The 12,913-nt window shown below is 38.7% G+C and overlaps 1 protein-coding gene across 4 annotated transcripts in view; it reads right to left on the bottom strand.

The window, feature by feature from the left end:
- Positions 1 to 12,913, bottom strand: part of RGS17 (regulator of G protein signaling 17) — a 63,498-nt gene that overhangs the window by 24,297 nt on the left and 26,288 nt on the right. For 2 of the 4 annotated variants that reach the window (XM_067465963.1, XM_067465970.1), the window contains exon 2: positions 882 to 1,025. In XM_067465963.1, the coding sequence (XP_067322064.1) occupies positions 882 to 1,000 (119 nt within the window). In that variant the 5' untranslated portion in view covers positions 1,001 to 1,025. Of the gene's footprint in view, positions 1 to 881; positions 1,026 to 2,137; positions 2,288 to 8,673; positions 8,743 to 12,913 lie in introns of those variants that run through there. The other 2 variants (XM_060753607.2, XM_060753606.2) reach the window with 2 other exon arrangements.

Below are 12,913 nucleotides of genomic sequence, written 5' to 3'. Positions count from 1 at the left end.
AAGTAAAAGCGTTTTTACAGAAAGCATTAGTACTCTGTTCAGAACACATCAGCAAGCAAACAGCTATAAAAATCCACCTGCACCCATTAATATCACTAGACAGTTCATATGCATATATAAATCATGTTGCATTGAAAGGTTTAGAGGCAGAAACCCTGGCCTTGCCTGGGATAAAATGATCACATGATTATCTGAGGTTATTTTAAAAACCGAAAATAAACATTCATTTCAGTCTCAGAATTCCCAAGCTTGATTATTCTTTTAGGAAGAGCTCAGCAGCAAAGATTTGTTGCTCTGATCCCTGTAAAATTGAAGGCTTTGCCAGTTGAAGGATCTCAGTGGGTTCTGAATACATTCAGATTTTAAATACATCCTGCTGGTTATTCATGAATGTATCAAAAAGCAATAAACTGGATGGGTTTGCTCAAACTTGTCACTCATTGACCTACTCTCCTCTTTAATTCCATGTCCAGCTAGACTGTATTTTAATTATTTTCTCTTTTTTTGCATTTTGAGTTTTCAAATAAACATTTTTCAAAAACACATGATATTAGGAGAGTCACAGATTATGATGTTTATCTGATGAAGTCCATCTTGTGACAAAGTGTTATGAGAGATCCAATTTTCTCAGGATAATTTTAGGGAAAGGCAAATCTATGATTGCCCACATGTACTCTCTCCTCCTTAATATGAGTGAGGGTTCCCAGTGCAGGTGGACATCTAACCTCTATGCAAAAACCTCTCATGAAAAAGATTAATAAATATTGCTTTATTGCATGCAAAAGACACCCAAAGTAGGTCAGTTATATCTTCCAATGGATGGCTTCTGCTTGTCATTTACCTGTGCTGGATATGGAATGAAACAAGACTGTATGACATACCATGAGCAGCTGCAACAGCAACACCAACAGAAGCAACATGTGTTGTTGGGCCTTTGGTTTCCAGGTGCTTGAGGCACAGCAGATGTTTCTTCATTTTGGGATTGTTGCCTTTTTCTCATGTCAGCTGATTCAGTGCCCCAGTGGCTACAAGAACACAGAGATAAAGAGAAAAATGAAGGAAACACAACAGTACTTGTGCTATTCACTACAAATGGGCTCTGGCTCACTTTCAACTTAAGATCTAAAACATTATCACCACAGGATGTTTCAGTATTAGTATTGCTAAACAGATATGAGAAAGTGCCCTGAAGGGGATATTCCAGAAAATCAAAATACGAAAAAGGGAAGGTAGGAGTGGTTTCTATCAGGGCTTGGAAAATACATTCCCAGCCAGCATGGCCAATAGGGTTTCTGGGAGTTAAATCCCAGGAATATAACTATTTCCCCTTCCCAGTGATTCCCTCCACCCATAAGTGCTACCACCTTTTTTTACCCAACTCACATGCCTTTGATGCATTGAGGCACATCTCTTCTAGAAATGGGGGTGGGGGGGTGGGGGGGGGGTGGGGGGGTGGGTGGGGGGGGGAGGGGCTGCAAAACAGTTTGAGGCCAAATTCTGTGGTAAATGTAATCACCTCTGGGCTCAAACCAATTCCATGCATAGCAATTTTATAACCTGCATAGGAAAACCAGTTCTTTCCAAACTACCATATATATTTGAATATAAGCTGATCTGAATATAAACTGAGGCCCCTAATTTTACCACAAAAAACTGGGAAAACGGATCGAGTATAAGCCAAGGGTTGAAAATGCAGCAGCTAGTGGTAAATTTCAAAACAAAAATAAATACCAATACAATTACATCAATTGAGGCATCAGTAGGTTAAATGTTTTTGAATATTTACATAAAACTGTAATTTAAGATAAGATGGCCCAACTCTGATTAAACAATTATTCTAACCTTCTTTGATGAAAATTTGCTTATATATCCTTCCAATAACAATTATAGAGTAAAATAATGGAAATGTAATAATAACAATAAGAGTAAAATAATAAATGTAATAATAACAATAATAAAATAAAATAATAAATGTAATAACAACAACAACAACAACAGAGTAAAATAATAAATAACCTTGACTCGAGTATAAGCTGAGGGGGGCTTTCTCAGCCTAAAAAGAGGGCTGAAAAACTAGGCTTATGCTCGAGTATAAACAGTATTTCCAAGCAGCATTATTATGTCAGTGTAGAAGTACCTGCGTTGGTTTGAAAACAATCACTATCACAACTGTTTGCAAGTGTAGAATTGTGTCCTCATCCTCTCTCCTCTTCGGGTCTTCTCTGTTCCTGTTCTGACAGTTTCTACACACACACACACCATGAGATTCACCCACTTTTTTGCAAACTTTGCCAAATGGATCCTTCTACTACAAATGTTGGAGAAGCAGGTGATACTATTTCTCTGTGTTCTCAGTTTGAACCCCTTTTCTTGTTCTGTCAGAGGAGACACGTTTGCTGGCAATTGGGGATGAGGGGTTCTGGGTGATTGGCCCAAAGGGAGGGGTGTTTGGAGGAAGGGGTGCAATTAGAGCTATTTATTTATTTATTTAAAGAATTTCCATGCTGCCTTTCTCACGACAGACTCAAGGCGGCTCACAACTCCATTAAAATATACAAAGTAACATAAAATCATTAGCTAAAACAGAGCATAAAAGTTGCATAATTCTCCATAGCATCATCCTAAGCCTCCCTCTCCTTTCCTAACTCTTATGTGCATAAAACGTAACCTACTTTGGGATAGCAAGCAGGAGAAGGGGGAACAGGAAAGGGATCATTCACTCAAGCAGTGGTATTAGAAGAAACTGACGGTTTTTTCCCCATCAATGAAAAGATAGTATCCAGCAATGATTAAAATGCAAATGAGACACGGCAGTCATCTCCTATCTATTACCTTCTATGATATTATCCTGCAGTAATTGCCATTTCCCAACCTTGTATGACAAATGCCTTCTTACCTACTAGTCACTTTCCCTTCCAGTATTTTGGCAAATAAGAAGCTTTGGAATTCTGGCCAAGAGAGCAGGAATGACAAGCAACATTGATTCTTTCCTCCTGCAAAGATACCTTTGGCAGCAAACAGATTTGCTGCTAAACAGATTTGAGTAAGAACAGCAAGTGTGGAGTTTCATTGAATCATAGAGTTGGCTCCATAGTCCATTGAGTCCAATGCGGGAAATCCGACAGGACAGGATTTAAATACCTAGAATACTTGTATAGGTTCTCTCTTGTTATATTGCTTGGGCTAAAAAGCTCTGTTATCCATCAGAACTGATACGCTTCTTACAGTTTGTGTACCATACTCAAATGTTAATGACAATGTGACAATCACAGCTTTTCTATTCTCTATATAAGGAAATAAAACCATTATTGAAACACAAAATTATTCCCTGTACTTTACTATTATATAAAGGTATATTCAAAGGTTGGAAAAGTTGTTTGACTTCCCCTCCCAGAATGGGCCCTGACAGATCCTTGATCGCATTATTGGATTTGATCTCACACACAGAAGATGGCATTTATCTAGGACTGGTGATCCTCCATTTACAAATGAAAGCTCCGCACCCCCACAATTTTCTCCCCCTCTCCTGTTGAGTGAAACTACTTTTACATTTTTAACTCAGTGTTCAGCAATTGGATTAAGCTAAAAATGAAGGAGGGAGGAAATCACTGGATCATTTTAAAAGCAACGGAGAAGTGGGTTGGCAGATAATTTATTACGACTCTCTCCATAAGTGGGAACAAGTGCAGGGTATTGATTGAGAGGCCTGTATAACTACGTTAGAATTTGGGATGTTGTGTGGTTTCTGGGCTGCCTGCATCTCTGGCTGGTATCTTCAGAGGATCCTCTGAAGATGCCAGCCACAGATGCAGGTAAAACATCAGGAGAAAATGCTACTAGAGCACAGCTATACAGCCCAGAAACCACACAACACCACAGTGATACCAGCTATGAAAGTCTTTGACAATACATACATTAGAATTACTTCAACTTGAAGGTTTTCCCATAAGGAATGAGAGAACTGTAATCAAGAAGAAGAGCTACCTACAGTTACATAAACTCAGCTCCTCCGAATCCTGCTGCTAAAGTTGTCTTAAATCAATACTGATTTGAAGGCATGCATCAACAACTGGCATCAATATGATTTGTGTCTCAGATGCATAAGTCTTAAGACAAAGATGAGCTACTTACTTAAATATATTAATACTTAAAGCAACAAAGTGTCTCCGTTGAGCAAGAAGCACAAGCCATATCATTTATTCCACCAACTCCCAGTGTTAACTTTCAATAAATACTGTCTTTTCATTCTTGCTTAGGGAAGCAGTTGTTCAGATAGACACTAACAGAAGCAAGCCAGGGAAAAGTATTTTTAATTCACTCGTCAACAGTGAGTCTTATGGTTTTTTATAATAAAATTACAAACTATCCCATGTGGGCTGCTTCACAATAACCCATGGAAGACTGTAAAGCTCAATAGTAGCTTGCTGCCATATTGAGGATGAATTAATTACCACCATCCTCAAGCTGCCCACAGAAGTAATTAGCAGGGAAAAAGTAGCCTTGGGCTCATGGGACAATGTCTTGGGATGGAACCTGGGCTGCTTTCACATTGTATGATTACAGCAGTTTGTGAGTGTGGATATATCCATTAGAATGCTGGGATTTGTTGTTTTGTGAGGCATTTGAAATTCTCTGTCAGCCAGCTCTCACGCTGCACCAAAGTACAGATCACAGATTTCTATGGGATGCAGCCATAGCACTGGGGATGTGTGTCTATTTCTCAGAGACATGTGTATCAGTGCACCGGAGGCATGTGGAGTTTTAAAAAATAGGGGAAAGTGACAGGTAGGAGCAGAAGTAATCAATTACCCTTCCCCAGGAGTCAGTTATACCCTTGTTACTCAATCATGGCCTTCGGGCATTTTTGCCAGGCCATTTGAGATTCTATACTGCACTTCAGTTGATGTCACGGGTGGGTGTCTGCAATGAACTCAGACTTCCTTCTGACTTTTTTTTACTTGTTGCTTCTGACTGATTTGCATTGCAGCGTGGATTGGCAGTGTGTGTTTTGTGGCCACTCTTGTCTCAAGTTGATCTGGAGCTGTGCAGTATGGTCAGTGTAGAAGACTCTCCAATTAAAGTATCTTCTCACTGTGTATGTACTTGAAATACAAGCTGTAAGCAGCAGTAATTGCTATATTATATATGACGTTTAAAGATGCCATTGTTATACCAGAGCTGTGCTCAGATTTCAAGATTTGACCTAGAAATCTCAGTGTCTAGAACAATCCTGAATAGGCAACCCTAGAAATTAGTAGGTGATGACCAGAAAAAAGCATTCTCAATTAAACTTCACTGATTACTCCTTTATGTCTGTATACAAGCACTAAATAAATGGCATTCTTTTTGCTTAGCTCTTATAGCATCTTCCAGTTTATATCTCATTTTTCTCTTTTTTGCTGTTATGGACTTACAGCATTTTGTTTGCTATATTTATTTTTGAGTAAGCACCTTTTATTTTTAGCATTTTAATTTCATTTTATATTAGTGACTCTGAGAAGCTGTGTGAAGACAAGCATAACAAGAAAGGCTTGTAAATAAGATGAGCTTGCCTTATTGCCTTATTGCATTTGATCTCTCAGGTTTATGTCATTTTCATTTCAGAATGCTGGGTTATTATACAGCAAATTTGAGATTCCTGGTTTCGCAGGTAAAAGTCTTTGCTTCTTTTTAAAGAACATTACAAGGACTGGTGGCAAAACAGCAGCAGCATCATTACATAAATGTATTTCCCTTTATATGTACGTGTGTATGTATGGATAGATAGCTAGACAATAGATATATAGATGTAGAGATATATTCCAATGTCTATTCAGAAGGAGTTCACTGGAACCTTAAACATTTTCATAACTTCAGTATTGCAATGAAATCATTCTGTTGCTATTGTTAGTGCTTTGAGTCCTGATTTTGGGGGAAAGACAGAATATAGATGATGGTGGCAATAATGATGAAGATGATGTTCCAATTTAGTATCCCCCAAACTGCTCAGATTAAAAAGTGTGTCACAAACACTAGTGGAGGCAAAGAGAGCTCTCCTATCCAAGTATGTGTATGTGCACATGTGTGTATGCACGCTCATGTGTTTCCACTTCCCTTTATTAATGTTTAAGGAAATTATGACTCTCCAAAGTTGCTTTCCAATGATCTAATCGAGTGACTAACTCTAACTTGTTTTTATTTATTACACCACCATGAAGTAATTTCATATTCAAATATATATATTAAGAGAAATCTATCCAGAGTCAAACTTTCATTCTTTAAATCCTGTGGACACGGTAGAGAAATATTATGCCTTGTCAGATCTATCCAATTCCCAGCTCTTTAATCTTATCCTGAGTACTAGCAAATCAAACCATAGCCATGTTATTATACTTAAAAGTTCTTCCAGTTACAAATGCAGGGAAAGACATTTGAGTCAGCTTAATTTTGATAAATAGGACCTTAAGTTGAGTAGAATAGGCCTCTTGGTATGTGGTTTTCATATAAAAAAGATTTTCCCCTGACATTAAGTCCAGTCGTGTCCGACTCTGGGGGTTGGAACTCATTTCCATTTCTAAGCTAAAGAGCCGATGTTGTCTGTATCCACCTCCAAGGTCATGTGGCCAGCATGACTGCATGGGGCACTGTTACCTTCCTGCTGAAGCGGTACCTATTGATCTACTCACATTTGCATGTTTTTGAACTGCTAGGTTGGCAGAAGCTGGGGCTCATACTGCTCCTCGGATTCAAACTGGCAACCTTTTGGTCAGCAAGTTCAGCAGCTCAGTGGTTTACCCACTGCACCACCAGGGGCTCCTGGTTTTCATATACTGCATCTCAATTAACTCAAAGATTTTCCTATATATGAGCTTCATGTACTTCATCTCCATGTCTTTGAGAAGTGATCATTTAAATTGGTGTAGATGTGGATCAGCCTAATGTCATTTTTTTTTGTTCTTCTTCTCTGGTAATAAAGAAGGAAACTGCACTGTGGCCTTCTACCACTCTGCAAGCATTAGGCAGTGCAGCAGAGTGAATTCTGGGAAATCTACCTGTGGTTATGTTATATGACCTATTTTATAGGACTAGCAATCAAAAAGGACAGAGGATGAATACCAGAGCTAATGTTTTCTACCACATCTATGTGTTTGATGTAAACTCGCATTATGTGAAAAGATGGCACATAACTAAATAATTTCTTTCAAACTGTTTCTCAAGATCTGTCTTATTTCAGAATAATAATTTCATGATAACATAAACATTTAGAATTTCCTTTCTGTGCTATACAATGATAAATCATATGCATAAAAACTAATCTGACATATCATATGGGGAATAAATTATCTAACTAGACAACTGCACAGCATTGACCCCATTTGAGCACCTTTAAAATGCACTGAATAAACTGAAGACTTCAGGCTACATAGTGACAGTTTTAATTCCATCCTCAGCAGCTCTAGCCACAGTCCTAGCTATTTTCTTCCCTTTGCAATCATGGAAAACATTTCAATGAAAGCAAAGGACTAGTGAACACATACCAATCTTCTCTATTGGGGAATGAAATATCTTTTCCAATGGGTTCTGCTTTGAATAGTTTTCTAAGGGCTAAACTACAGAATATAATTTCTTTGTTCTTTTACTTACTCCAAATTCTTGAGCAGAGATAGAAAACTATGGGTATAGTGGGAGCAGTTTTGTCTCTGTGGTTTGCTGCATATTTTTCGCTTAAAATTTCACTAAAACTTAGGTTTGGGGCTTGCATGTTTTTCTTAGCCGTAGTCTAGATCAGCCAGATGCAACTTTTAGCCATGTTCAAATGACATGTTGATATAAGGATCTCATCACATTTACCTTTTCCCCTGCTTACAGGATGCTGGGAGGACAGAACCCACTAGAGCCTATCACATGACATAGAGCTACTTCTGGTGGGCCTCCATCCTGGAAACATCCAAGGACTGAGCCCTGGGAACATGGGAGGCTTGCCATGTTCTCATTGATTACTATGGAGTGAACGCGGGGGGAAGCTGGACATCAACACTTTCCCCTGTGTGATGAGAAAAGCAGTCATGCTTATGATGTAAAGAGTGAGGCGAAGTTTCCCCCATTGGTCATCGGATTCATCATGCTGCCTGGTGAATCCACCCACTGTTCACCACTTTTTGGATCTCAATGTGATGGGGTCCTAAGTGCTTAGTGTAGAATAACGCAAGGAGAGAACCAGTCTAAATGCCTTGTGGTCCCTTCCAGCCTTGTGGACAGGTCTTGTGATCTCTTCCAGGTATAGGATTTTATATGTAAGTGGTATATACACAATATGCACATACATTAATGTGATATGTTGTTTAATAGGTCTCACATGATGCCTTTTCACCCAATACTTTTGTTTTGGGCCAATGAAATCAATGAAATCTGATTTTGAAAATCACTCTTTTAAACCAACAATTCAAACTATTCCTGCATGGCAGTGGCTTGGATTAGATCTTGTAGGATTCTATGAAATAGCTAGTTGGAAATTGTAAAATCACTAACTTATATAGAAAAATATCACATCTCTGTAAATATCAAACTCTAGAACAGCCGCTTTGAGTCTCCTGTGGAAGGAAAAAGCAGGGTATAAATAAATATAGACATCATCATCATTGAAAAGTTAAGGATGTTTAAGCATGTACGCATGCAAAATTTCACAAAGCTTACTTTCATTTTGGACTTTTTAAGGTAATCTGGAGACTTGGATTCTCTGAGCGACAGACAGCTTTCAACATAGCAGCTAAATCCCAGTGGATATCTATTAATATACAGAGTTGATTATTAATAGTTTTCCCAGCAATCTTTCTTTTCTTTTTGGTTTTCTATATTAGCCTTGTAGTAGTGATGAAATTCCATGACTAGTAAGTAGTACTGTTGCCTTTCAGTGCTTTAATTTTATAACATTAGGCTCTACTAGCATTACAAATAAAGATGCGCTGAATTACCAACCTGCATCCTTATATGTAATACATGTAAAGCCTAATGCAAGAAAATAAAACTGAAATCAATTGGCATAGATCTTAAATAGTATCCATCGTTGTATGAGCAAAAAGTCACCTTAAATGGTGTGTTCTGTTTTTATTTTGTATGTTTTTCATTATGTTTCAACCTTTATTCTCCCCACACACCCAAAGTGCTCATGCTTACAATTATGGTGTTTTGCCAGGAACAGTCCTGATTAAACCTGTGTCATCTCACTTTAAAAATGTCCCATTTTTCCCCCTACTACATTTATGTTTCTTCTTTTGTCTTCAGCTTACTTATTTGCCTTCTAAGTAAGAATTTTGTCCCCAAGTGAAATTTTCCTTCAGTCCTTAAATGTCTAGCATTTCTGAAAGTGGGACAAAACATTGTTCAACCTAAAGCTAATCCGTTTATGTTTTGCATTCTCTTGGTAACATTGCTTGCCCTTTTCTTTGAGTACCTGTAAATACCAATATTTTAAGTTACTGTAAAGCCAAAATTCCATCTTTAATGTGATATCTTTGAGACTTCGAACACATTTAAACACATAGACACACTCATCAGTGTTCTTAACCCATTTACAGTATGTGTGATCTAAATTCCTCCCTTATTGTTTCTCAATGTGTGAGAACACACAAAAAGCTACCTACTTAGATGCAGTCTGGATTGCTACAGTACATGAATAATTTTAGAACTTTCTTGGATTTGAGAAAGACGAAACTGGGAAAGAACTTGGGAGAGGACTCGGGCAATGGATGTGATATAACCCCCCCCCCCCCCCCCCCCGGCCAAAGTCCTGATGCATACAGTTGTCTTACAGGAGAAATACCTCTCCTATGATATTTGCAGCTTCAATGCAATTTTTCATGAGTAAAATGGTTGATTTCAGAACTTTCTCTCAGTACAGTTTCCAGTTTAAATTCTACACTCACAAACTACCTTTGTATATCTGAAAAATCATGATTCTGGGCATATTAATGAAACATACTGAGAGTCACGCAAGCAAATATGGACTCTTTGTAGGATGGAGTTATGAGAGAATAGAAAATACAATATAACATGATATTCTTCACTGTTTAGTCATATTGTTAATCTGATGCCATATCAAGACATGGAAGAGGTATTTCTTCACTATATCTAGGGACCAGTTTTTCATAATAGCATGCCAAGAAAAGTATAAATTATTTGATAAACCTCTGGCTCACTCTATCCATTTCAAGAGATTTTCTTCATATCTTGACTCAGCTTTGTCAGCTGCTTACACAGCGATGACTCTGACTGCATGATCAAAGGAAAGACCATCAAAGCAACACTTGAATCATTTGATTCAAGAGTGGTGGAGTTACAGACTGTGTGTCTTGCCACCCTTCCAGCACTGCATGTTTCCTTAAGATTTTTTTTAGCAGCACCCATTCTCTTATCAAACCAACAGTGCTAATCAATGATATACTATCTGGAGTTTATGATGCCTGACTATATGGATGGTACAAAAGCCAAAAATCACTGTTAGCTATATTTAACTTTTGTCCTGAAAGCAAGCTAACATTCTCTAACTCCAGGGCTACTCTATGATCAAGATGTTTTCTCATGTAATTTTTAATTTTCAATATTCCATTTTTGTAGAGTTTCCACACCCTTAACCTCTACAAAATTGGATAGCCTACTGTATTTCCTGCTGTCCTCAAGTACAAATGTCATAGAATTTCTCTTTCTGTGCTGGAGGAAGGATACATGGGCCTCGGACTGCTGGACCTTCTCTTTCAAAAGGGACAATTACGACCTTGTCACACAGGGCTCCAATTGGCGGCATGAACCAATCTAGCCCCGGGTCATTCATGGAACCAGCTGGCTTCCATCTGATGATGTCATGTCTACTCAGTGGGTGAAGGAGGGCAGAACCCGGGTGCCGATGCAGCAGCAGCAACATGGGAGGCTTCCCATTTTGCCATTTACTTTAATGGGGGGGGGGGGAGCTGTGAGCTCCACACGTGCACCATGCTTTCCCCCATGGGATCAACAGCTGCAGGAACCAGGCGATGCGGAAGGGCCGGTGGCTTGCCCACACCCTGCAGCAAATTGAAGTGAGCCTTTTTTGGTGACCATGTGATAAGGCCATAACTTACACTTGCTGCAAATATAGCTATCCACATCCTCTGGCAGGAACACAAACATTCCAGAGCTGTTGCAGGTGACTACATGAGCTCCCTCATCTTCCATTCTAGCAGAGGAAATTCTAGGAGGAAATTAAGTAGAGAAAGAAACAAAATCTGGATCTCCCCTACAAACTCCTCCACCAAACACCCACACAAACCCTCATTTATCCCACCTATTCATCTTGTCCTGTATGTGCAGCTTCTCTACACCAAGCTCCAGGAACAGAGACTTACAGAAATGGAGGGGGGGGGGGGGGGTTCAAAAACATGTGCAAACATTGTTTGGCAGAGTGTTCACTCTTTAGACCTTAAAGTCTGAGTTAAGGCTAAGGGAAATTAATTTTATGTTATGCTAAGGAATTAGGAGTTTGAAACAGTTACTTTTTATCAGAATTCCCAGACTACCCATCAGCATGGCAAATCAATATACTGGCTAGACCTTTCTGGGAAGTGTCGTTCATGTTTTTAATCCCATCCTTACTGTTAATAGTGTACATACTTCAAGTAACATGAAAACAAGTTTCTGGGCATAAAACATGAATATTTTGCACAACACACTGGTTACTGTGTAAAAGTATCAAAATTTTGCAGATACAATTCATGTAAAATGCAAGTGGTTCTTCTGGGCAGAGTCCCATATTATGTAAATAGACCTACATTCATATACTTATAAAAATAGAAAAAATATTTGAATTGTTAACTGCTTGCTCATTGTTTGGAAGGTACAGCTTTGCTCCATTAATGGAAGAAGAATTTCATACACAGAGGTATTCTTTCCATGGTTGGGCCTATTTACTTGGGGGGAGGTGGGGAGCCTACAATCCAAATTATTCTTTGTAGACAGAAAGCCCCTGGCTCAATTCTAGTGAAATAAATTCATTCTGCTTTCTGATAATTCAAGAGTGAAACCTAAGCTATAGTTGTGAATGCAACTTCAGTGAGCCAAGGAAACAGCAATATTCTTGATTCTGCCAGTTCTGTGTTACTTAGTTGTTCCTATATGACTGAGGTTTTCAGTCAGTTCTATTAAAATTGAAAGTCTGTGGTGCTTTTAGCATAGCAACAAAACAAACAAAGTTCAGTTCTAATGGTCAACTGGTGTTACAGTGAGATTATAAGGAGCATCTGCTCACACATTTATGTAGCCACTCTCTCCTAGGAAATCAGTAAGGTCTGACTCTAGATTTCAGGGCATTCCCTCTTACAACAACACTCCTTCAAATGTTTGCCTTCCCCATGGAGTTACCAGCAGCAATACTGCTGCAGCAGAGGCCACAGATGTTTGTGGGCTCTGTTGCAGCATATGTTGGGTATTGAAATCGGGACTTGGGCCAACTAAGCAGACAAAGAAACCTGTGGAGAAATATATTAGGGCAAAAATTGGGTGGTACCCCATTAATAACTGCAGTTCTCCACATGCTTGTGGTCTCCCACAAGTGGTAGTGATCTACATGCCTATATGGACAGCTAAATGTTGAAAGCAAAGATCCAATGTTAAGCACTAACTTTTGTTATCGCATAATATTACTCAGTGAATTAACCTTCCCCAAGCTGAACACTGTGATCTATCTATGAGGGAAGTTCTTAGTTCAGGGGACAAAGGAAGAACCCCCATAATAGCAGCAGAGGAATGGAAGAATTCTAGATTTAACAGAGCTTGAAAACACAGGCTTGAAAATTAATTTGATAGTGTTAATTGATAGATATTTGGAACTGCTCACACTAATAATGGAAATTGCTGATTCATTGTTGAAAGAGTTAGTCTCTATGTCCTTTCATTGATATTTGTT

The sequence above is a fragment of the Anolis sagrei genome, chromosome 1, assembly GCF_037176765.1.
Source record: "Anolis sagrei isolate rAnoSag1 chromosome 1, rAnoSag1.mat, whole genome shotgun sequence".
Lineage (NCBI taxonomy): Eukaryota > Metazoa > Chordata > Lepidosauria > Squamata > Dactyloidae > Anolis > Anolis sagrei.
Note: the sequence above shows the minus strand (reverse complement) of the source record. Positions and strands in the feature narration are given on the sequence as shown.